Source organism: Pleurodeles waltl, chromosome 5, assembly GCF_031143425.1.
Source record: "Pleurodeles waltl isolate 20211129_DDA chromosome 5, aPleWal1.hap1.20221129, whole genome shotgun sequence".
NCBI classification, from domain to species: domain Eukaryota; kingdom Metazoa; phylum Chordata; class Amphibia; order Caudata; family Salamandridae; genus Pleurodeles; species Pleurodeles waltl.
This window is the reverse complement of record NC_090444.1, coordinates 79,489,729-79,516,412: the sequence shown is the minus strand read 5'-3', so window position 1 is coordinate 79,516,412 and position 26,684 is coordinate 79,489,729. Positions and strand designations below refer to the sequence as shown.

The window sequence follows — 26,684 nt, the reverse complement described above, 5'->3', positions numbered from 1 at the left end:
TGGTGCACAGGAATGGTGGCTCCATTCTGTCAGGTCTCATACAATTAGATGGTGCCAGCTGGTAGTGTGTGGAATCTATTGCTGTAAGTAATTACACACTGTCTGGCGCCTGGAAATATCCTGTTGGTGAGGAATCTATGGTTAGAATCTCCACCAGAAAGAGCATTACTGAACATACGCAATTTTTTTTTGTGGTAGTAGTTTTGTTTTCATATGGTCTACTCCAGTCCATCGCATGCATACTTTATGGACTCCCCTAGGAGTCCAGGTGGTGGTAGTTAAGAGGATGTAATGAAGTGAATTACCCATGACCAGGATAAGTTATCCGCATGTTCAATCCTGTGGCAACAAGGCAGCATCCCACAGTGCTGCTTTCAGATCGCCACTAAGATAAGTAACTTATAGGGTTCTACTGAGGTATTCCATGTTATCCTGGAGTAGCCTCTGGTCAACTGCTGGATATTACTGATATCAGTAGCTGCTTGCTTAAGTTAATCCGTGGTACATATTGAGGGAATTTGGGGTTTAGGAAAGGAATAGATGTGAAATAATTGTCACTGTGGAGGGCTTGTCAGTCTTGGGAACTACAAGTTAAGTGGGACTCATTGTGTCTGATTTTGGGCTTCTTTGTGTTCCGAGAGATCACTGGAGGGAGAACACTCTGAAGCCAATGAAAACACCCTGCTCAAGGTGGAAAGAAGAGACCTGTTTATAGGTGCCCAGGAATGCGCAAATCCTGCTTTAAGGAAAGCTGTTAGAATGTGAACTGTTGAAGACTTGAAGGATGGTCATGCAGTACTGTATTTTTGATCATCTGAATTCTGTGGAGGCCAATACTTCTTGCCTGGTGAATGGGTTTCATTGTTTGGAGACTTACATCACTGGTAGTACTGGAGCTGAAGCGATTTGGCCAGAGAATGGCAGCAATGGAGTTGAGGCTTCATCAGAGTTTGAAATGGGAGGAGACTTCTTTACCTGTGGTGGGGGAATGTCTTTGGGCAACAAGATGGAGTGACTGTCAGTAAGAGGGGAGCAGCATAATTGGTGATTCTTGATAGTCTTCTAGCTGTAGATTCCTCCCTTTGTGAATATTCCCCAGGTGTCGGACTGGATCCAGAAACTTTTCAGCAGTGTCTCTGCACTCCAAGAGGTGGTGTCTTTTGGTTCTTCACTTGTGCCATTCCACTCCGTAAATGATGTGCAAGGCCTGTGTAGGCGCCACTCATGCGCACAGTTCCTTTCTTTCAGCGCTGCCAGACGTGCATCTGGAGCTCCCTTCGAGACTGTACCTCATAATTTTCCCATGTGCAAGGGATGTCACCCAGCTTAACTACAGACTTCAAGCAAAGAAATGTCTGACAAATCCTTACCAGGTTTGCTTTTGGTGCCTGGGGTCAAGCCATCACTCAATAGCCTGCACTAAGTGCTCATCGATAGACCCAAAGGCCACCAGTAAACTCAAAGTGAAACACTACACTAAGGATAAGAAGACTACGTCAAGCCACTCCAGGTTGTAGTGCGCATTACTTTATCTTGCTCCCAAAGTTGGCCAACTTCAGAGCCGATCCTGCAACTCGTGCCTGCACAAAGTGTTTCCAGGCCAAATGCCACATATTGTTAGATGGATGAGTCCTGTGCAGCCATGCGCTGACTCTTCAGATTCCTTTGGACTTCTTCTGGAATGTCTTCGGACTCCAAGTAGCCTTGAGGCCCTCTATCTGGAATTCCACTGGCAAGGTCACCCTCAGTGCTAGGTGGAGCCTCCAAGCTCGTGTTACCTCCAGCTCCACTTTCGTCCCTGAACCTTTCCTCGATGCTTATGGCGACTCAGTCAAAGCCAGAAGAGAAGAAACCAATCATTCTTTTCAGCAGTGAGTCGGTGTAGTTTCTACCTCGACTGATGTGCTTGAATCCATCTGAAGCGCTACTTCCTCTGTTGGATGTTCCCATTCCTCAAGGGAGGCAGACCACCTCACGCTCCCTTTTTGGTACTGATTCCGATGACTGATATGGGTGATCAATTTGCTCTACTTTTGCTCACCTCTATACCGATGGTAATCGGTACAAAGACTTGCAGGAGGTAAGTAGCCTCAACACTTTTTTTTCTCCTCTCGGGCCTGGCACAGAGGAATCTGCATCCTATGGTACAATGATGCATAGGGTACTAGTTTCCCCCTTCCTTGATGATTGGCTTAGGAAGACAAGTTTACCCCAGGTAGTCAACCACTCCCACACTAGCGAACCTACCGTCCTTTTTGTTCTCTTTGCATGTTCACTATCAACGTGCCAAAGTCACACCTGACTTTCTCAGGGGCTCGCCTTCATTTTAGCCATTCTGGACATGGTTCGGTTTCGTGCCTTTCCCAAAAGGAGAGAGTCCGGGACATTCAAGCTCTGATCCTGATCTTTCAGCTTCAGTCCTGGATTTTAGTGAGCTCAACTGTAAGGGTGCTGGGATTGATGGCCTCCTGCTTCCTGCTGGTCGAGGACCCCAGGTGGAATATGCAGGCTCTGCAGTGGAATCTGAAGTCCCAGTGAGCTCAGCATCAAGGGTACCTCTCTAGCCATGTTCATATTCCGGAGGAGACTGCAGAAGATCTGCAGTGGTGACTGATGCAATGCTTCCAGTTTGGGGCAGCCACTTGTTATAGGTGGAAATCAGAGGTCTACAGCAGAGTTTTGGCTCTACATCATTCATTTGGAGCTGAGGGCCATCTAACTGGCGCTGGAAGCCTTCTTGTCATCCTGCAAAGGGAGACTGGTACAAGTACTCACGGACAACACCTCTGCTATGTGGTATTGCAACAAACAGGGCAGGGTGTGGGTCTTGGGACCTGTGCCAGGAGGCATTGAGCCCCTGGAAATGGCTGGACCACCAAATAATTTTCTTTGTGGTGAACCACATAGCAGGATCCTTAAACAATAGAGCGGACAAGCTCAGCTGTCAGCACCTACCGTTTCATGAACGGCAGCTGCACTCAAATGTTGCGCAAGGTCTTTCGTAAATTTGGAGACTTTCAGCTCGATCTGTGAGCCACCACTGAGAACATGAAATATCAGCACTTCTGCATGTTGGAGTTCAGAGATTTGTTCTGCCTGGAGTAGAACTCGGGACTCCTGGATGCCTTTCCACCAATACCAGTCCTGATCAGTGTTCTCGAAGATCAGTGGACCCAAGTCATCCTAGTGGCTCCAGACTGAGCACCGTGAGTATGGTGTCGGGAGCTTATGAGTTTGAGCATATGTCCTCTAAGGAGGCTGTCCCTCCTGGAGCACCTGCTGTTGCAGCAACATGGCAGGGTTCTGCACATGGGCGTTCGCAGTCTGCACCTTTATGCTTGGAGATTGAGTGGCGACAGCTGAACTCCTTTGACTTTCCTCTGAAGGTGGTAGATGTCATCTTGGTAGCTAGGCATCTCTCAACGAAAACCGTATGTCTGTTGTAACAAAATTGTGGCTTGGTGTGACAAACTCCAGGTTTGAAACCCTTCAGCCCAAGTTATCTTACTAACTTTCTCTTGTTTGTTCTGTCCCTTGCTGTGCAAGGCTCTGCTCTGGGTCTTTAGGCTATGTTTAGAGTGAAAAAGCCTGTTCTGCATGCAGGATCGTTCTTTGCAAAAAGACTTCTTGTCACTGAATGGACTGAAAATGGGTGCATTACACCCTCACGTATCGCCAAGTTATTTTACATTTATCACACCACATTATCGAAATAGTATTTCAAAGATGAGCCTGGCTGAAATTGATTGTTGGGTGCTTTCAACTCAATGTTCTGCTAAACTACACGCACACTGCACCACACTGATGGATCTCAATTCACAGACAAGAGGTTAAAAGTACACGTACTGCTTTTCTATCTATGCAGAACATGTGATCTACAGCAGGCTTTGCTGCAAACTGAAAATGTTACTTACCAGGAACCAAGCAGCTTGCATGTAATACTTTAAATTTACATGTACCTTACGCAGTGAAAAGCTGTAAGTTGCCCACACCTGCATTTGCCTGTACAACCTTTCTTTGCCAACACCTAGACTTCTAATGCCTTACATCTCTACCTGTACCGTTATCCTTACCCTTACCCTTAAGGGAGAAAAAAACACAAATTGAGATGAAATCTGTGCCCTAATACATTGGGGGCTTTTACCTGAATTACATGTCACTTAAAATAAAAAGCACATTATGTATATACCTATGCCGCCCATTATGGAGGTTTAATTACTTCATTTTATTTCCTATAGAACATTGTCTGTCTGCCTGGGAATGAGATTCGTCAACATGAAAGCATGTATTCCTAGTTTAGTACTTAAGTAAAGGAATAACTGGTGACGTATATTATCATACTGTACTTCACCCATTCTCCAAGCTTGTGAACATAATGTATAGCAACCCATTTGAACGGTGTTTTGTGTTCAATATTTAGTGCCATTTCTAACTGTTTCTAATGTGTTTTCTAAGGTCTTACTACATAAAATGAGGGGTGGAGGCTTCCCCTGGTCACGCCTGCTGCTTGTGAGCCTGGTTTTCTTATCAGGTTTTGTAATCCATGATGTCCGGAGTCATGGAACCTTTCAAGGTGAGTGCTCCTGACTGGCTGAGGAATATTGCAGATGCATGCTTAATTTGAAATGTATGAAAAGGTGTATTTTCATGGGACTCCAGGAACTAATGTATTCTTTGCTAAATAACATTCAGACCTTTTGTGATTTGTTCCTAAAGACTGCTCTTTATCATGTATTTGAGCTCCACCTAAAACAATTTGCCCTTTTGGGGTGGGCTATTGTCCATGGCAAGTAAAAATTAAGTTCCATGGCATGGAACTAAAAACAAGCTTATTAGCCTCTGAAGCGCACCTTGAAACCTTAGATCCAAGCTATCCCTTAACGATATTAAGAAGAAATAGTTTTATGAATCACTTTGATGCTTAAGAGTCAGTGAATTATGAACACCCTATGATGAGGGTGTCACTAGGTTGTATTAAAGTCTTATGACACATGAAGGTGGACTGTTATACAAGATTGCCTTCAAGTGTTCAACATCAACCTACTCAACAAGCACCAGCTTCACTTGTGCCTACATCAGAGGTTTCGAGGCAGAAGATGAATCAGACCAGTCTCCTGCTCCACGTCAAGTAATACTGAAATTAGTGGCTATATCTGAAGTGCATATTCAGGTAGACACACTGAATGATGAAAAAGCTCATACGGAGCATCAGCAGATAGACCAACAGATGATGAGTGGAATGATCTCGTTCTCCCCACAATATACCCGCAAATACCTTCTATTGATTCACCATTAGATAACATCAGCAAGTTCCACACCTTTGTGGGTTGAGCAGCAAAGAGATATGAATACCCATGTCTGTCAAAGAAACTTCCTATCAGATTCCAATTAACTAGTGGGGAAATCAGTAAGTGCTATTCCCTTGGTGAACCATATTTGACATGAGGTCATACAATTGATGCAAACCACAGCTACAGTGGAAACTAGGTGGTACCCAGAATCACTTTAAAAAAAAAACAAAAAAATACAAGATCACAGAAAATTCCTCGGCTTTTTTTGCTTGATCATCTCAAAAGAGACTCAGTTGTCATGCAGCCTGCATATTGGCATTCCAGAAACCCAGTGACATTGTGCACAGTGACCCCGGATAGAGAAAGCTACAGGGTGCACATTTCAGGCAAGAAATTTTTCTCTATGGCAGATTTTGTCCATCAGGGAAGCTAATGGTAGATGATAGATAATTGGCAGGAGCGAAAGACAAATGAAGTCAGATATAGCCCCTTATTTAGACCTCCTGCCAGAGGAGAAGCAGGTAGTTAACGCTATTCTCGAAGATGGGGAGCAAGCATTGGCTGCATTCATAGATTGTACAGTGGATGTAGTGAGCATTGCTTCAGATATCTGGCTGGAGCCACTGCCCTATGAAGATAAGAGTGCTTAACAGCTACCTCCTTCGGCTCGGAAAGTCCAAAATAAAGTCATGGATACCTTTCAATGGGGTATTACTGTTCACGAAACAAGTGGATGATGCTCTGTAGAGTATTAAGGCAGATATTGAGCCACCAGTGGAGGGAAACGGAAAATGCAGGTAGTATAAGTGTGTCTGATATGTCCAGACGTGGGTCCCGGGCTTACTGTGCCACTGGATTCAAGCTAGCCTGGCAGATGAAAGGTGATACCCTGAAACTGGTCCCAGGATGCTTGTTTCCGGTCCAGGGAGGACCTGGCCCGGCAGTTCGGGCTGGACTGTTCCCATGGGGAACATGGTCAAGACTGATTTGCATAATGCTGGGGCCAAACTGGGGTGGCATGGTGAGCAAAAGAATTGATGGAGTAAACCCAGATCTATGACTGAGGGTGAATGTTTGAATGGTTACACATTCCGTCCATCATTTGTGTTTGTTCGCTGCAGAGTAGTAAGGCAGATATTGAGCCACCAGTGTAGGGAGATGGCAAATGCAGTAGTAATGAGGTTTATACCAGACATTTGCATATCCATCATGTCAACCCTTCTATAAACCTTAGTCACATCGACACCCTTCAGCAACAGTAATCACAAGGCAGACAAACACAGCCACAGTCCTAGGCAAGACAGCCACCAAAAACACAAGTCAAGCAAGGTTCAGGGCGCAGCACATCAATGACTATTTCCATGCACAGAAGACCACTTTACATGCCAGTAAGACATTGGCCTTGTAGCCTCCCTTGTACAACAGCTGGAAGACAATTACTAAAGACAAGTAAGTGCTGGATGTGATCCAGTAAGGACAAACCCTAGAATCTGTACAACATCCACTAACAACAACTCCACCCAGGGTACAACACAAGCACCTATACTTGCTTGTTGTGTAGCCATTTTGGCTATAAATTTATACGCGTTATTTTAGCATACTACCCTGTCACTGTGCACTTTAACCTAGATATATTTTATCTGCTTTGTTTTATTATTTTAACATTAACCACATTTGCAGTCTTGTTTTATTTTTTCTATCTAGCTGTTCTTCGCCTAGGTCAGCACTGCATTCTTAAACAAGACATTTCTTTTACTCTGTGCTTTTCTCAAGGCTGCAGTAAGATAGGTTGCCGGCAAAAGCGGTAAGCTTTGTCTCCAATGTTCACAGAAACATATACACACTCTTACGTGGGGATCCTTTCTTGGAACATCAGATGTTTTAATATAAAAACACTACTGAGACCCATGTACGTTAGAGGGAGATTCCAGCCACATGACCACAACTGTATGCTGATTACCGATTGCTTTGCTAACAGCTGCTTATTTAGACTACAGGCCTCTCGCTCAGGTATGAGGGATGATGTCTTCCCAGGGAAACCTGAGAGGCAGAATTAGAGCTTAACATGCAGTGCTCTAACATAGCTTAGGTAGGAACTATCCCTACAAACCTTAGTGACAATATTGTAGCATTATTCTTGTGTGTTACTCTCCTTGTCACAATTTTAATCTTATTGTGCTTCATCATTCTAGTTATTGCAATACATGCTTTATTATCTAAGATGCAGTTACTTCAATAAAACCTTATTGAACTTTACTCTGCCTCTGATTGCCCTTGCATATGTGAGACTAAAGTAACTGAGAGAAACTGATGAGATCTGAGTGACCACGATTCCCCTGAGGAGTCAGGCACCCGGTTGCCCCAATCATACCTGCTCTTGGGTGGAGATTAGGCACTGCTAGTTAGCCGGAATACAGACCCAGTCCCCCGCAGTAAAGATGATTCTGCTGCCCAAATCCAGTAGTCCTATTAGGATAATGAGAACCTACACAACATGCTTAAGGCAGAAATTTGTAATGTACTACAAATAAAAGGCCATAGAAAAGTTTCCAAAGCATCATCAAAAAGACGCTATTCCAAGTGCTTCCTCATAAAGAAGAAAACCTAAAGAGTGGCGGCCTGTTCTGGACACATGGCACATCAGTCATTTTCTAAGAAAACAATATTAAGAATGGTGCTACTCCAGGAGGTACCACCACTCCCAATGAGGAATGAATACATGACGTCATTACATCTCTTCGGTGCATATTTGTATTTTCCAGTTCACACAAAACACCGCAAATACCACAGTTTTGAGGTAGCCTGTTGCCACTACTAATTTTGACTTTTTCTTTTGGCCTTCGATTTGCCTTCTGAATCTGTTGCAGCCCATCTTTGGGGTCTATGCTATAAGGTCTAGCTTACCTAGCCAACTGGATGGTCAAAGGCTTTTCTATAGCCTCCATAATAAGCTTGGTATTAGCCTGTATCATACTTTTAACAATGACTAGGTCTTAAAAGGAAACCTTTCCTCATATTATTTCGAGCATCACTCAGTAATAGACACTGAGGAAACGTAGGCATGCATATAGTCAGGAAGACTAATTGCACTAGCAAGGTAGATACAGAAGTGAAAGTACATCGTCTGAAACAAATTTTAGGCATTATATCATCATGCAGTAGTGTTAATATAATTCTCCAGACTGCACATGATACCAGTCCAGAAGGAATTTAACCAGCAGTGTCTCTTTAGAAGAAAAGGTAGCCATAACTCCAAAACTAAAACTTTCCCTTGGTAGATGTCACCAGAAAACACAGGTTCAAGCCTCACATTCCTTCAGTCTCACTTTGGGGTCGCCTCAGATGCCTCGATGGACAGATGGGAAGCCCTCCTACAGGAGCTTTCGGTCAGAGGGTCTCAGCGGAAAGACGTACACCTGTAAGTGCATGAGCTCAGAATGTGAAGGATAGCATTGCAATCTTTTCATCCTTGTATCCAGAACTTGGAGATGTTAGTTCGAACGGACACCACCACCACAATGTTTTGCACAAACAAACAAGGGGAAATACACTCTCCGATGCTGTGTACAGAAGCTCAGAAGTTATGGCATCAGAGCACCTTGACTATATCAGCAGAATATTGAAAGACACCAATTCCCTTTCTGCTAAGCATGATCGCTGAAAATGAAGGGGAACCCTGCAGGTTTATCCTCTTAGCTCCCACCTGGCCAAGACAATAGTGGCTTACGGACCTGCTGCAACTGACAGAAGTAGGAGATTAGGATCTGTTGTCCAGATGTTGGGGGGCAAATTCTCCACCACAGCCCGCAAACTTTGAGATTGATGGCTTTATTCCTGATTTCCATTAGGTTATACAGTTAGATACTCCTGTACACTGCAGGAGTAGATTGACACAAGCCAGACTTCTATCTTCAAATAGGCGAAATGTGAAACGTTTTTCATCTGGTGTGCAGCCAAAGGATTCCATGCTTTTTACATAGATGCTCATCAAATACTTCCATGTCTACTGGAAATGGTTGTCAGGACTGAAGCAGTTCACCTGGCTGCTATCTGATATTTTGAAAGGTCTGTGGTCGCATAGATTTATAAAAAATAAATCCCAAAGGGACAAGTCCACCTAGAACACCGCCAACATCTTGGGAACGGAACAAATTGCTTTCATAGTTATTGTTAAAACCATTTGAGCCAATACACAAATCAACCCTAAAATAACTTAACTGGAAAGTACCAACTCTACTGGCACAACATTGGCAAGAAGGGTTAATGAAAATTCAGGCCTTTACCATCACAGAGCCTTTCTTACAGTTGAAAGACAAGGTCAGCCTGAGAACTAATCCTGAATTCATACCTAAAGTACCAGCAGAATTTGATTTGGTTATGCCAGTAGTCTTTGAAAACCAGATAAATGTAGCTGAAAGGTCTTTACAGTCACTAGATGTTAAAAGAACTCTCAAATTCAGTTTTGACAAAACTAAATAGTCTAATCAGCGGGTTTTGTGGCCAAGATGGCAAATGTATCTCCATGAGTTCCCGGCTAGAGCATCTGCTGTAATCTTGTTGCTGGCAGAACATTCGGCCCCAGAAATGCCCTAGGATAGAGCTCAAACCTCAGGTGACCATGTAAGACTGGACTGAGCAAGAGCTGTGCCCCCGCTGATGAGTGGACATCACTGGACAGTCTGGCTGTCGCACCTAAGATGGCAGCTGTATCATCGGTTTTGTGAGCAGCAGGCTCAAGACTGCTTGGAGTGAGGCTGTCGGATAGCGAGATACCCCTTTGATCTTGCAGCATGGTCCGAGGTCGCCTGCTGCTCGGCCCTGGGAGCGAGCGCCTGCCTGCCTTGAAGCAATATGGCCTGTTCTCGACCGCCTGAGACTGTAGTTCGGTGTAAGCACCCATTAGGGGCCTATTTGGTATCCCTGTTCCAGGGGAGAGTTCCCTGCTTTAGGAGGCCTAATTGACAGTCCATGGCGACCCAAAACTGTGAGGGAGACCTGGAACCTAACTGCTTGTGTGGCGTTCAGGTCTAGCAGGTCAGAGCCCTGCCCCATGTTCCGAAACATCACGCCCTGAGACTGCCCTGGGACAGTGTCTGACATCTGTGTGGAGTGTTCAATACGCTTAGGCCACAAACTTCACAAATGCCACGTCTGCTGTTTGATCTTTGGGGGCCAAGAGCTACCTGTGTTCTGGAGACCGGGTCATTTATCAGCCCCAAGGAAGCTTTGCCACATCAGATTACGAGGGAGCTGTTTTGTGTGTTGAAGGTGCCACGACGGCAGCACGCAGTCAGAGCAACCACTTACACAGACATCTTCCATTGGGGTGGGGACAGTATCCTCACAGGCTAAATTGAAAGGTTACGGTCTCCCTTCCTCAGACTGGTACAACTGGTGTAGATGGGGAGATGTCCACTCAGTGCTCTGGTGCCCCAGATACGGTGGACAGTGGCAACCAATCTTGGTCTTCGAAACATGGACCTGAGAACTGATGTGAAATTTGAGTCTGAATGCTACCCTGGTTTTGGGCATCCTCTTTTTGGTGACGACTTTTAGTGATCCAGTGCTGTCAGCAACAATATATCCTAGTGTTGGCCTGTTTGAGATGGGTGTTGGTGGATAAATTCATTGCCACAGTTGTAACGTTTGAGTATTGTTCATGTTAAGGGCAACAGATTCCTTGGGCGGAAGTATGGGAAGGGGCAAACTAGGGGGATTTGGATGGGATAGTTCTGGTCCACATGGTCGGAGTTTGCATGACCGCGCAGGCGCAGACAGTTCCGATCTGGTAGGAAGCAGGACCAACAGAAAGCTTATGGTTGTTGGCCAAGTTGGAAAAATACAAGAGGTCCAGGCAGATTGGTCCAGCCCGTCAGCATGGTGCGGATACCTACCTGATGCCATGGCTTAAGATAATAACATGGAATGTAAGCACCCTACTTGACTGCCTTAAGCATGGGGCTGTATTTGGTCTGGTGAAAAGGCACAAACGTGATGTGTTAATGCTGCAGGAGACCCACCTACAGGGTACTAGCTGTCCACTCTTGGCCAAATAAGGCTATGACTGATTGTTCCATGCAGGTTTTTCAGGGGCTTCCAAGGGGTGGCCATCCTGCTTCATATACTGGTACCTCTGGCAGTGACACACAACCTCAGACCCACAGGGAGATGTGCTTGGGCAGAAGGGGCGATTGCAGGACAGACCCATGACTTTCTGACCATCTTTGTTCCCCTCTTCCTTCATTCCCTGGCACCCCCACCACCACCCAAGTTGGTGACCAAGACCCTAAAATTACTTAAAGATGTAGAGATTGGCCTCTATCATGGGTAGAGATTTTACTATGCTCATTTTTCCCCAAGAAGACTTCTTAGGAACACCCACGAATGCACGAGAGGGAGTCGCAGTTGGCATCCATGTGGCTCGATCATGCTGGGTGGGTGAGGCACTGACGGGGAAACTGCATACATGCACTTCTCAGCTATCCATAAAACTACGTCCTGCATGGATATTTTTTTTTTGTGCCTGCTGTGACTGTTACTACAGGAACTTTCATATTACCCAGGGGATCTCACCCATAGCAGTGCTAGTGGACAACCCGAAACCCATCCATAGGCCAGTATGAAGGATGGGGTTATGGCGCCTTGTAAATGAAGAGGTAGTCCACCAATTGTCTTCTCTGTTGGGCTGTTTTCTAGAATGGAACAAGGGATCAGTGGATTCTCCTGATACATTATGGGTTGTGTTTGGAGGGGGGATGTCAGGGTTACATGAGAGAGGTGGCAAGGTCCCATTTCAGTGCACTGGGTTGTCAGGCTGAGCAGTAGACCATGGACTTAGTCACGGACAGCTATGATGGAATGAAGAAGCACTAAGAATTAAGGGGACTAGTATTCAGGCAAGACCACAACAGGAACGAATGTAGAAACAGCAGGGTGCCCTATGATGAAGATTTATTTCAAGTGTAATTCACAAAGGAAACTTCATCCACCATGAAAAACAAGAGCATCCTCTCCACTCCACAGGACCTCCAGATACTCCCAAGATTCTACATTCTGAAGAGTCCAAGAGAACCAGAGTTGGAAAGGAGGGAGGTGGAAGCTACCAACTAGGATAACCTAAAACTAAGGGAGACACAAAAATAACATGGAAAGATACAACATGTAATAAATACGCATAATACAATAGAGAATATGTTTAACACACCACAGGGACCATTGCTAAATAGCATTTGACAGGATGGCATTGCAACAGCTGTCCCTGAAAAAGGCTGCTGTAGGAATCTTACCATAGAGGCAAGAACGCTCTGTTTAGGGCAGCAGCACCACTGAGAGTGGGTGACTTTTTCTCAGTTACACAGTCTTACACAGCGAAGGCAGACAAAGAGATGCGTGATAGGGGTGCCATAGACACCACTCATTGGTGTACCCAAATCCCCCATTTGGCGCCTGAGTTTTAAGTATTTAGGCATACACATAACTCTACTACCAGAACTGGCGTTGTCCCCCCAACCTGGACACCTTGATGACTAGAGTGCAGGTAGGTCTCAGGAAATGGGCTGGCTCCTCCTCAACATCCTTAGTAGAGTTACCATTATTTTAAATAATGGTTTTGTAGCATTTTTATGTGTATTCCAGAATTACAACAAATGCAGTTCCCAGAAAGTGGTTTCAGGGAACCCAGGGCACAATACACTTATGCTTATGGGGCTGTAACCGTTCCCCGCATCGCATTTGAGAAGTTCACTCAGTCTACATTTGATGGATTGATGGCAGTCAAAGACCTACGTCTGTATTACTGGGCCACCTAGCTTATTATGAAAAATGATTGCCTCCAGGCAGGGTGGAATGACCGTGCCTTTGATTTGGAAGGGTCCATCCTAGGGACTAATACTATTCTAAGCATATTCTATGGAGCACCTCTCCCTGGTTAACTCCCTGAGCTGGCTAAAGTAGTTTTTCAGGTCTGGAGAGCTGCCCTGCTTGGCATGAGGTGGGATGGAAAGATCACGATGCAGACTTCCCTGTGGAGAGGGCGATAGTTAGGCCTGACTGCACACCTAGAGCGCTTTCATAAATGGGACCTCATTGGTATATCTTAATTGAGGTATGTGTGGCGTGGAACTCGCATGAAGTTGTTTCAAAATCTACAGCAATCTCAGTTCTGTAGATACCTCCAACTTCATGTACTGTCGCCCGTTGAGAGCCCTATCGGAACACCCTCCAAATTCATCCCACTGAAGGTTAGGCTGTTGTTGGAAGCACTAGGTAAAGGTTCTGTCTCCTTTACATATAAGTCCTTAGTCATTAACTTACCTAACCTGTTCATGCACTTACGGGGCCAAATGGGAGGCCTAGGTAGGCCCTTCGGAAGTTGGGGTGCGGAGGGAACCTCTCGACACCAAGAGAGCTGGGGATCTCCTTCAATTTACAACTTATTCAACTTAATTATCTGCATACTACATATCTGACCCAGCTGAAGTTGTGGAGGTTCCACAGGTGTCCCTCATCCTTTTGTGTGTGCTGCAGCAAGGAGGAAGCAGACTCCTATCATTTTATCTTGGCTTGTCCTCTCATAACCAGATATTGGGGCTCTCTTTTCTAAAGATTGTACTGGGTTTTGGTGGCGTCCAATAGAGAAAGACGACGTGTGGTGTCCTCTTGGGGCTGATGGAGGATTTGGGTTCAGCATTCATTGGTGGGGGTAGGTACATTAATTGCAAAGGGGGCCGTTGCTCGACTGGGGTTTAGCCACACCCCACAGATTATCTGCGGTTTCACCCAACATCTGACTGTGTGCTCTGTACATGCTAGTCTTTACTTTTGTATAATGTTAAAAACAATAAAATCTGTAAAATCTGGTGTCAGTCTAATCAGCGTCAAGTATCTTTCTCTAACCCACCCAACAGAACTGTCACAAAGCAGGGACTATCCAAAATGGTAGCTGCTACAGTAGCATTCTGTGACATGAAGACAGGCAGACCTCTCTGCGACTTCCTCAAAGCTCATTCTACAAGGAGCATGGTGACTTAATATGCACTTCATTTAGAACACCATTAGTAGAAACAAGTTAAGTCTGAATGTGGAGGAACAGACATCCCTTCATAAAACAGTTGTTTGAAGGCCGCTGCTTCGAGATTTGCAGGGTGGGATAGGTATCTACGTCATCCCTTGAGATAAGGTGAGCCTGTGTACTCTTATCTGTTTGACCTCTTATGATGATTATAAACAATTGAAATGTTAATACTGCTTCTTATTGAAGCATGTGAAACTATGAAAGATCCAGTGCTGGTGAAGAAACAAGTTACTTTTCATAGATTCACTACTGGCCCACCGCTCTACCCAAATACAGGCTTACATCAAGCATTACTTGGTTGGTTATATTTCTGCTCTGTGCTAGAAATCTGTGAGGGGTGAGGCAAAGAGCACGCTCGCCTCTTTGCCTGACGTTTTGCTCCGGTGGAATAAGGTGGATGTGCTAAGAAAGTGGGCACAGTTTTAAAGTTTTCAACTTTGTACTGCGATGTTAAAGTTACAGAGGAAGTCCCTCTTCAATGACTGGAATTGGTTGAAGCATGTCAATCTATGAAAGATACCAGCCATGGAGAAGAGTTATAGGTAAGTAACTAATACCGTACTGGTTGTCACCCCTCACCGGTGACATTTCAAGTGTTTTTCTCCCCGCTATTTTTTTCTTTTTTTACCTGTGCTTCCTTCTGAAAGATGACTTCCATTATCAAGTACCCTTACGGCAACAGTAAAAACATATTTAAAGAAACTTGTGGGTTTGACTGGCAGACTCCCATACTATGAGATGAGTGCTCAAAGGAATTTGAATTGGAGGCACAGAATCAAATACCAGAAGCTTTTGACATTGCCAGCAAAGGCTGAGGAAACCTTAGGGGAGAAGTATGTTCTCCACCTCAGATTGAGCTAGCCAGGTGAAAGACTGCAAATAAGGAGACCGGGAGGCGGGGGAGCAGAAATCATGATACTTATTCCCACTATTTGACTTCAAAGCATTTGCTTTCACGACATGAGAATCCTGCTGTCTGATAATCTTCATACCAAATGGTCAAGACCACCAGATCAGGACTCTACTTTTCTTCTAATACATCCTCCTGCAGAAACAGTGATCCGGTCAGCTGTGATGACGAGAAATGCATTGTATCGAACCTCCAGTACCTCTCTTCCTTATAAGGAGAACAAAAGACTCTTTGCTGTCGATCGGGGGGAAAAAATGTCTGCTTCATCATTAAAAGTGGCTAATGCTTTTGCTATGTTGCACTGATGTACCCAGACTTTATGGGAGTCCATTGCAAAATTCACTAGTAAACTGTCAGAAGAAAAAAGGAGTTTGAAGGACTTGCATTAATATTTTTTTAACCATCCTGCCCATGTCTGTATCCATGAAATCTCTCTTCAGACATCATATAACCTGTCTAAAAGTATCTGTGTCAGAGAACAGCCTTGTTGGCTCTTTAATTCACTTAGGAACAATAAGCTAGATAAAATGAAAGTAGAGGCAGAGAGCACCGAAAGCCTATGTGTGGTAAAGAAGGAAAAGTATATTAACTTGCTTTTCCAAGTTGTGAGACAAATAATGCCAATGACATGAGGAAGGACAGGCCAGGATCAAAATGGCTACACATCTGAGGCGCTCCTGACTGAGCCCATCACTCTTTGGCCTGTCTACGCGACCTGCAGGGCTGAAAAGTTGCCTTTAGCTTAATGGGATTTGATTGAGTTTGGCATGTGGATGTGGCGGAATTTGTGCTTAGGCTGCCCAAATCCCCTTGAGGCCTGCCTACGGAAGGATGCAACAAACTAATTGTGGCATGCTCCCTATAGCTGCCTTCCTTATTATAGGGTAGAAGGTGGTTGGTGAACCATTGGAGACCGAGAGGCCTGAAGGTCCCTCAGGTGAAAAGGATTCTGAGCAGACTGCATCATTACCAGATCTGTGGACCACAGTAGAATAAATTGCAGGAATATAGTATTCCCCAAAGTTAGTCGTCACCTTCCTCTGTCTGCAAAGGGAGATGGTCCCGCTGCTAATAATTTGCTAGGTGTCCTTGTTTGACCCACGGTTCTATTGGCAGCAATTTTATGGGATGATCAGGAGTTCCCCACAGTTTAGATCAGTCAATAAGGTGTTTTTTGTATAACACAGCTTGTCACCTGAGCTGGTGTCCCGGCGCTTGCTGTAGGTGTTTATTCGAAAAAACAGTTTTCCAGTCCCTTTCTAAAGTGGGGTCAGCAAGGGTGTGGAGATGAAGGGCATTCCAGACTTTGGCAGTGAAGTGGGAGAAGGCGCAGGAGCGGCGTATGCATGGTATCTTTGCAAGAGCAATGTGCGCCGAGCAGAGGTTCCTGGTCAGTTGGAGGAGGAGAAGGCGGTGGTTCAGGTAGGTAGGTCCATGGTTATGGAGGGCTTTGTAGGCATGGGACTGGAGCTTGAAATGGCATCTTTTCTGGATCAGGAGGAATTCGAGGTCATTCAGATTCTGGGTGATGTGGGTTCTCTTGGGAAGGTTGAGGATCAGCCTGGCAGCTGCATTCTGTATCATCTTTAGTCTTTGCGTGACGTCTGTAGTAGTAACTGCCTAGAGTTGGCTGGTGATGAGGGCCTGCGTCACGGTCTTCCTCAAGCAGATGGCGAGCCACTTGAAGATCTTGCAGAGCATTTGGACTAGACTGAGGAAACTGCGTTGACCTGCCATTTCATGGGAATATCGCTGTCAAGAATGATACTGAGGTTGCGGGCATGATCTTCCACTGCAGGATTGGGGAAGAACTCTTCTGTCCGCCTGGAGTTGTTCCAAAGGGTCTGGTGACTGCTGAAGATCAGAACCTGTTTTGTCTGTGTTGAGTTTCAGGTAGTTGTCCTTCATCCAGGCGGATATGTTCTTCATACAGTTGTGGAAGTTGGCCTTTGTCTTGGTTGGGGGTCTGTTGAGAGCAAGAGGATGAGCTGCATAGGAGATGATGTTGATGTTGTGCGATCTCACAATGTCTGCGAGTAGTATCATATAGACGTTGATGAGTATTGGGCTTAGAGAGGAGCCTTGGGGGCGCAGCAGATGGTATGCTTGACGGGTGAGGAGATAAGGAGAGTTAGGTTCTGGGTGCGTCCCAAGGAGAAGGATGCCATCCATCCGAGCGCATAGTCTTTGATCCCCATCTGGCGTAGTTGGTTGATCAGTGTGTGGTGGGAGAAGGTATCAAAGGCAGCAGAGAGGTCGAGCAGGATCAGAGCGGCTGCTTCTCCCCTGTCGAGCAGGGCATGATTGTAGCCTATTGCGGCGATCAGAGCTGTGATTGGCTCTGAAGCCTGATTGGGAGGGGTCTAGCAGGTTGTTTCTCTCCAGGTGTTTGGTGAGTTGGAGGTTAATAGCCTTCTTCTGGACTTTGGCAGGGAATGGGAGCTGAGAGATCGGGCAATAATTCTGGAGCTCGCTGAGGTCTGCAGAGGGCTTCTTGGGGAGGGATCTGATCTCCTTATGTTTCCAGGCTTCTGGAAAAGTGGTTGTGGTTAACAATGCGTTGAGGATGGTGGTGTGCTGGCAGCTAATCTCATTTCTTTTGAGGTTAAAGATCCTGTGGGGGCAGGGGTTGGAGGGTGCTTCTGAGTGAACAGAGCTCACGAGTGCAGTCATGTTCGGTGTGTTGAGTTGTCCCCATGTGAGGAGCGGGTGGTCGGCGGTGGAGATTGACGGGGTGCCTGGGAAGTCGGAGGGTTGGGGATCAAATTTGTCGATTGGTTTCTGTCTTGTTGTGGAAGTGGTTTGTGAGGTCATCGCAGACTTCTTGTGTTGGGGGTGGAGTTTTTGATGGCTGATGTGCAGGGAAGTTCTCTGACGATGGTTAAGAGCTCTTTGGTTGGCGCTGTTCTATATCTGGCGGGCTAGAGCCTCTTTTTTTCACAGCTTTGATCTGGTGGTTTTAGTTGTTGAGGGATGGTTTGAAGGTGGCTCGATCAGCATGTTTCTTGCTAGTGCCCCATCGTCTCTCCATTTGTTTGCACATGCATTTTGATTTGCTGAGTTTATCTATGCCCTATGGAGCCACTGATTTCCTGAATGCTTTCTGTGGACTAGTGCATGATTGAAAATGAAAAAAGAAAAAACCTTTTTATTTTTTTTTAATGCTATCCGCAAGCGTCAGTCAATGGCAGAAGACAACATCCTGCTGGTAAAACCTTGACGGAGTCTGCCTGGGGTTCAGCAGGCCCTCTTTGTGCTCTGTTGATATCCTTCCTTATTTAGGTGAGAAAATCTCTTTGAAAGGAGCAGCTGCAAAAATATTTGTGCAAAATTGGAGACATTTTTTAGTAGAATGTCTTCAGCAAAGCACCCTATGCTAACAGCAGAGAGATCTGGGTGAGTGCTACGGAGCCACATAATTAATATTAACACAGAGATGAAAGGTGCAGTCTTTTAGGGCAGTTGCTATGGACGCAGTGCTCAAGATGGACACAAGACTGCGTGATAACTTCTTGGTACTATGATGGATGGGTGTTCCTTCACAGATATACCCTCTGTGGTATTGTAAGGCAAAATGAAAGTTGAGATAAGGGATATTCTGCCTCTACAGCCAGGTGCAGTCAAAATGTTAAGAGACTTAATTTTCGCTAATGAAAATTGTCCAAGGCCTCAGTAGTACAGTTGGTGTTGGATTCTGTGTCTTAGAGAGATCTGATCCTCCCAAGAAACCATACACCCTAAGCAAGTTAGGACTGAAGACCAAATGTTTTATTTTTTGTTCTGTCTGCAACCTACCATGTTAAAAAGGAATATGGAAGCTTGGGGATTTGCTACAGCTGTGGTCTTTGCTTTGAAAATGAACGCGGAGCACTAAGAAACATGTTCCCATATAAATTCTACATTTGTTTTCCTGGACAATCTGAGCCATTATAATGGTGGTGCTAGTGGCCTGGGGGTTGCCTGTGTTGTATGGTTTAATTGAGCACTGTAACAGTGCAGCTTGAGAACGCTTCTCTATGGGAGAGAGGGTAACGTCTTGGGTGTTGAACTCCTCATCCGATTACTTACAGATAATCTTCATTACCCCAAGTTTGTCGCAGTATTCCTGAAACAAGGTGTACTTTGTTCCATATTCAAGATAAATTTTAAAAACACATCCCCCTCCATCTCTTGGCCCCTATCAATAGTTCCTGCTCTTTTGTGTTTGCCATAAGAAGAGTCCAGGAGCAACACACGTATTTAGTACCAAGCAAACACTTCTCTGATGTGGTTTCCAAACAAAAACAAAAAAGAGGGAAGACAGCTTCCAAGTCTTAGCCAGTTCTGAAAATGCCATTTGGGGTGAGACTATCTTCCACCAAGGCTAGAGAGACTTCAGGAAGACATTGATGAAAAGCAGAATCACACTTTCATCCATCCCCAAGCAAGGAAAATCACTTTTAAGGACCCAAAATCCTTGGAGCCTTTACCATTGAAGAGAAGTCTAACTTCGAGACAGAGCCCATGCCAGACCGCCCTTCAGAGTCTCCACCACAACCCAAGAGGTTCAGGGATGTGACCACCAATATCCTTCCTCACACAGCTTCGCCTACCTCACCACCTCCGCAAGATCTGCCTCCACTTCCCATTCTATAACCTGTTCATGTTTGCTACAGCACCTCCCAGAACAATATAGTAAGAGGGAAGAAGAAATTGCTGCCAAAGGTAAAAACCCTTCCAGTGCTACCATCAAGTGCTTTGGATGCTGGCAATATAGCACCCAGTGAAGTTAACACCTTTGTAATCCCACTTTGACACTCGTGGATCAGTATTTCTGGTGTTAAGCCAAAGGTGCAACAACACTTCATTCATCTACTATTTTGATAGTCAGCACCTCTTTGGTCCACAAGTGTGGGAGCCCTACAAACCCCAGCCACTGTAGCTTCTTTTGTAGGCAGCACAGTAAAGGTCTACGAAAGGCCACTTCCCCAGGACAGCTCCAGTTGTACCAGTGACTGTTGCGGTCATACCATCAGCAAGGGGGTCGGTGCTTTTGGGCTACACAAAAGGTTCATAATGGGATAACAACTCCAAACGTGGGCAGAAGGAGATGTACCACACCAAGCGAGCTTTACCCTCCAAGCATTAACTTGCACTGCAGTCCCATTGCCCCACCACCTGTCTAAGAGATTATAGAGGTTTCTCCAACGTTGGGAAGAGATCATCTCAGATCACTGGATTCTAGATATCATCCAACACTATTATTGCTTAGAGCTCCTTCCATCCTTGCCAAACATTCCAGCCTATGCCCATACCTTAAGTGTGGAACCCAGCAGCCTCATCCAAGAAGAGGTACACATGCTCCTGCTCCATAACCATAACACCAGTGCCTTGAATACTCCAGAGCAAAGGGATTTACTTCCTGCACTATTGAATCCCCAAAAAGCACAGCTCTCTCTCTCAGACCAGTCTTTAATCCTTAGGCCCCTCAAAAAATGCATCCTCTCAGTACATTTTCACAAGACAGTCCTACAGAATGTTATCCACCTGCTTCAGCAAGGTGACTTCATGTCCACACTAGAACTATAGATTACCTACTTTCACATTCCCATCCATCCAGCTCATCGGTGCTACCTTCAATTCATGGTAAGTGGACAACACTACCAGTTCAAAACGCATCCTTTCGGCAGAGCACACATCTTCCCCTTCTTAGCTGATTGAATGATTAAGAAGGTGGGCAGACCACAATGTCTAGCACATGCTCAAGCTGCCTTTTCCAGGTTGGGTTTTATAATAAACGCCACCAACTCTCACCTTTTGACCACTGCAGATACAAGCATTTGTAGGATCACTTTTCACTTCCATCAACAGTCCTACACCAACCATCAGAGTACTAACTTTTCAGCAGCTTCTGCTTCTTTTTCAGACAAATATTTGTCTTCCAGTTAAGAATGCTCACCCCTTGCAGTGCCGTAGCTTGTCATGCCAGACTACACAAGTGCCCCTAGCAGGAGTGCCTTTCCACACAGTGTTCACAAGCAGAGGGTCATCTATAGGGCATAGTGTTAATACGGGCCAGTACTTCTCACTGTCTGCATTGGTGAAGCAGCAGCAATCTACTGCAGTGGCAATCACCACAGACACCTCACTCTCTAGCTGGGGAGCACATCTTCACAACATGACAATTCAGGATCTGTGGTCGTCCCATCAATAGGCTTTGCACATAAATTACATCAAATGTATTGCTGTTCACCTTGCTTGTTTGTGTTTCTTACCCTGAAACGCGCCCTCAGGGCAGAAGTGATTATGGTGGACAGTAGAAAGTTAAACTTACTATTTTGACTCCAGTCCTAAAATATTTAGGGAAAGATTAACTTTCAACCAAATATCGCAGGAGACTTTTTTGCTATTCCATCGTGAATCCTGTAATATTTGGGGGAACGTTATGATTTTCTCAACTAATTTTAGGAAGGGTTGAAAAGTAATAAATTTGAATTGGAAAAAGTGCTGCCCTGAGGCCGCAGCTCAGTGCAAAAAAAGTAGGAATACTGATCAGATAGCCTTCAAAGCCTTCTTGCAGAGCTTTTGAGGCAAGATAGTTATCAAAAAAGACAGAAACCCCTCCCTCCCCCCCCCCCCCATTGTATTTCTTACTGAAAGGTGGCTCTCACTATAGTTCTCAGCATTGGTGCAGAAGATTTGGCATTGGGCGATTTACCACATATGCCACCTTGCTGAGTATCTGGCGAGGGTGGACAAAGACTTTGTGCCATATTGACAAGTCTACGGATGGGAACCGTACCCACAAATTCTATTTTCCTCCTCTTTAATGGTGGGGACTCTCTCAAATAGCCATGCATTGAAATGCAAAATGCCAACCAGGTAGTTAAGCAGCCACTCTTTATTCTTCACCCAGCCATGGTAGCCAAGAGGGCCCTTCTTATCCTAGACATTAAAAAGGGTCTTGCATTATATTGACACAACTAATTTGTTTTTGTAAGACCCCACAGCTTTGTACCACTTCTGATAAACCTAGTTGTTAAATGTATCCTAACTTGCTACCTTACAACCAAAAGTGTTTTCGCTAACTGTAGGAAAGTGCCCCTTTTTGACATGGTCACCCCCACTTTTTGACTAATAATTGATGTAGTTTTGACTGAAAGTGCTCTGGGTTCCTGCTAACCAGGTCCCCAATGCTAGAGCTGTTTCCCTAAAATTGTGCAATTGCTCCCCAATTCACAAAGGTGCAACAACACTTCATTCATCTACTATTTTGATATTCAGCACCTCTTTGGTCTACAAGTGTGGGGGCCCTATAAACCCCACCCACTGTAGCGTCTTTTGTAGGCAGCAGAGTAAAGGTCTACGAAAGTCCACTTCCCCAGGACAGCTCCAATTGTACTAGTGACTGTAGCGGTCATACCATCAGCTAGTGGGTCGGGCCCCCTTGTAATTCGCTAGGAAATGCAACCTTTGGTTCCTACGGCGGGGGCACCAAAGAGGGTCCCCAAGGGCTGTAGCATTTACTGGGCCCCCCTTAGTGAACCCTCACCTGGCACTTGCAGACCGGCATTGCAGGCTTTTGTGTCTTGGTGCAGCTAAAAGTGAAAACATGATATGGTGCAGAGCTTGTGTGCCATGTCCCCTAACACTGTGTGCAATATAGGGCAGTTACCCCTACATCAGGCCTTACAGCCCCAAGGCAAGGTGCATTATATTACATGTGAGGACATACCTGCATAAGCAGATATTCCCCTGCTAGGTCATGTCTCACACTCCCCTCTGGTAACCCTTACTGTTCCCTAAAAGAGCACCTTGGGATTGCTAGAGTGAGCCCCTGTCCACTAGTATGAGAACCCCTTGACTCTTTCCACAATATCTTATTTTGAATTGTAACGAGCCAGCTTCCTACGTTGGTGGCACAGGTGGGGTACAGGACTTGACACTAGCGGTACCACTTGGTTAATAAGTGATACCACCAAAGAATCCAAAATTGTCTTCAATCGGGAATGTTTTTTTCCAAATTTTTGATTTTTCTGAATTGTTTTACTGCCCGGGCCTTGTGTTAAGCCCCCCAATCCAGACTATTTAGAATTTAAAATACTTTGTTAGGCCCTTTAGACGTGTACTTAGAATTTTTTTAGCTTTCTAAAAAGGTCCCAACTACTTTAAAACAATGACTGAGGCAGCAGGTACATGCCAGAAACTCAGCCTGGCCCCTACCAAAACCTTAAATTGGTCCAATTTAAGGCCCTCTGCCAAGCATGGAAACTTGCCACGGGGTTTAAACTCACAAAAGCCCATCTGCAGCAGCTGCTTGCAGAAAATAATAGAGCCATAGCAAGCAAAGAAGCCCCTCATGAGAAGGGAGAGGAGTTAGACGTTGATGACAACTCCACAGACAGTAACAGCACAGGTCACACTTCTGATAGTACCCAAGGGGGTGGAGACAGTGAAGACACTGAACTCCAGAAACTAGCTTAAAGGATAGAAGTAGAGTCAAAACTCTTAACTACAGAGAACAAAAGAGCTGAGACAGGCCTAGGACCCATCTCTGGTGGCATCAGATTTTTAAATAGGGAGAATAAGAAAGTATTGGCCCCAAATATACAGAGGATGTTGATAATACAAAATGGTTTACAGCCTTTGAGAGGGCTTGGAAAATGAGGAAACTCGGTCAAAAGTTTTGGGGCTCTCTATTCGGGGAGCTGTTCTCAGTAAAGTGTAGGGATAGGCTCCTGGCACTGAATGAGGTAGATGCTGAGTCCTTTGTCCATATGAAGGATACCCTGATTGAGGGCTTTGGACTTGCCACTGAGGGATGCAGTATCAGGTTTGGGGAGACGAGAAAACTTCTAGTCATTGCTGGGTAGATTTCATTAACTTCTCTGTCAAAACACTGGGTGGATGGTTAAAAGGGAACCTGGTGCATGACTATGATGGACTTTATAATCTTATTATGGAAGAGCATCCGTTAAGTATCTGTCTTGCTGAAAAATTGCACTGCTACAAAGTAAATGTAACCAGCCCACAATGTAAAGCCCTGGGAGAAAAAGAGGTGCTGGAACCTGGAATAATGACCCAGCCCTCCAAGAGAAGAAAACAGGAAGTCTGGTAAGCCAGCTTCTGAGTGGCCCTAAGCTCAGGTCCCTTCTCCCCAGGGAGAAGATCTGTCAGCCCTTGAGGGAACTGAGCTCCAGGAACCTGGGCATTACACACCAGAGCTCCTGGGCCCAGGGGGCTACTTTAAGGAAGAGCTGTGTCAGTGACAGAGGACCTGTCCCACTGTTGAAAGCCTGAGACCGCAAACTGCTGATTACGAACAGGGAGATGTCAGTGGCTCCCACAGAACCTGCTTGGAGGAAGGGCTCCTGCATACTGAGTCTTGAGACCCCAAACCTGGTGCCACAAGGCGAGTGCCTCTGAAATATAGAGTTTCTCCTCACCTTAGCACATGACATCCCCTAAGCTGGGCATCTTGGCTAGACCAAAACATAAGGCAGGTTAGTCTCTCACTTTTTTTGGCCAGGTATGTCCCATAAAGTGCAGGAGTTTTGTAACTCCTGACACCTGTCGAAGCAGGTGACCACCCAAAGCCCCCGCCCCCCCCCTTTAATTCCACTTCCAGTAGTTGGGGTTCCCTTTGAAAGGGTAGGGGTTAATGTTGGTGCCCCCTAGACACTCTAAAAGAATCGGGAAACAGATTCATACTGGTGGTAGTGGATCATTCCACCAGATACCCCGAGGCTAGACTACCACTGCTCTTTCAGTTGCTAGGGCCTTACTCAGTATTTTTACTGGAGTGGACTTCCCTAAGGAAGTGGTATCAGACAGAGGTAGTTGAGAGATTCAACAGAACCACAAAAGGCATGATTGCAGGACTCCCTGAAAAACTCAAAAGGAGATGAGATATCTTGTTGCCAAGCTTGCATTGTGGCTACAGAGAACTGCCACAGAAGGGAGTAGTAGTTTTCCCCCTTTTAACTTCTGTTTGGTCATCCTGAGAGGGGGCCACTGTGTCTAGTGAGGGAATGCTGAGAGAGACCTTTCAGAGAGCCCAAACAAGACATTGTGGACTATGCGCTTGGCCTATGTTCAAGGATGGCTGAGTACATGTTAAAAACATTCAAAACCTTTAGGTCAGTCAAGAGCTCCAGAAGCTCTGGTATGACCTAAAGGCTACCACGCTGGAATTCCAACCAGCAGAAGGTGTGGCTACTTTAGCCTGTGGCTTTCAGGGCACTGCAGGCACATGGAGCAACCCTCATCCTATCCTTGAAAAGAAGAGCGAGGACACCTATCTGGTTGACTTGGGCACTCCCAGGAACCCTCACTGAGTCATTCATGTGAACTGCCTAAAGCTCTTCCGTGACAAGGCTGATGAGGCCATGCTGATGGTTACTGATGAAGGTCAGAAAGAGAGCGAGCCTCTCCCTGACCTCCTCTCCCACAGCCCTAAAGATGGGTCAGTTGATGGAGTGGTCTTTTCAGACATCCTCACTGCCCAGCAGCAAGCTGACTGCAGGCATGTCCTACAGGAGCATGCTGAGCTGCACATGAGATAGGAACAGTCCTATCGCAAACCAATGAATGATGGCCGTGGCCAACCTGATACTTTCATTAGCAGGAGGTTACACCCTAGAGAGCAGCGTTGGAGCGCCATTGAAAGTAAAGCCTTTGCTGTGGTCTGATCCCTGATGAAGGTGAGGCCATACCTGTTTGGTTCTCACTTCCTTGTTCAAACTGACCATAAACCTCTAAGATGGCTGATGCAAACGTATCGTGAAAATTCCACACTTCCCTACAGGGAATGACCTTTACATTGAAACACAGACAGGGGACTGACCATGCCATTGCAGATGGCCTTCCCAGAGTCTTCCACTTAGACAGTGAAGAATCTCTTGGCAAACATTATTCTCATTCTCTTTTGTTTGAGGGGGCTGGGGGTAGGAAAGTGCCTCTTTTTGACCTGGTGACCCCCACTTTTTGCCTGGTATTTGATGCATTTTTGACTGAAAATGCACTTGGTTCCTAACCAGGTCCCTAGTGCCAGATCTCTTTCCCTAAAACTGTGCAATTGATCCCCTTTTTGGCAGTAACTTTGGCCTCCCTGTGAGTCCCCAGTAGACACCTCTGGTACTGAGGGCATGGGCACCATAGAGCATTCCCTAGGGCTGCAGCATGTATTGTGCCTCTCTCAGGGACCCCTCACCTACTGTGTGCAGACCATCATTGCAGGCTGCATGTTTTGGTGCAGCTAAAAGTGGAAGCACAACATGGCACAAAGCCTGTATGCCATGCCCCTAACACTGCGTTCAGTATATGTAAGTCACCCCTACAGTAGGCTTTACAGCCGTACAACAGGGTGCATTATATATCATGTGAAGACATAGCTGCACAAGCAGATATGCCCCTATGTCTTTGTCGATTC

At 45.6% G+C, this 26,684-nt stretch overlaps 1 protein-coding gene across 1 annotated transcript in view; it reads left to right on the top strand.

The window, feature by feature from the left end:
• TMEM214 (transmembrane protein 214) overlaps nucleotides 1–26,684 on the top strand; it is a 279,147-nt gene that overhangs the window by 180,526 nt on the left and 71,937 nt on the right. Inside the window, exon 13 of the mRNA XM_069233624.1 lies at nucleotides 4,456–4,573. Within this exon, the coding sequence (XP_069089725.1) occupies nucleotides 4,456–4,573 (118 nt within the window). The remainder of the gene's footprint in view (nucleotides 1–4,455; nucleotides 4,574–26,684) is intronic.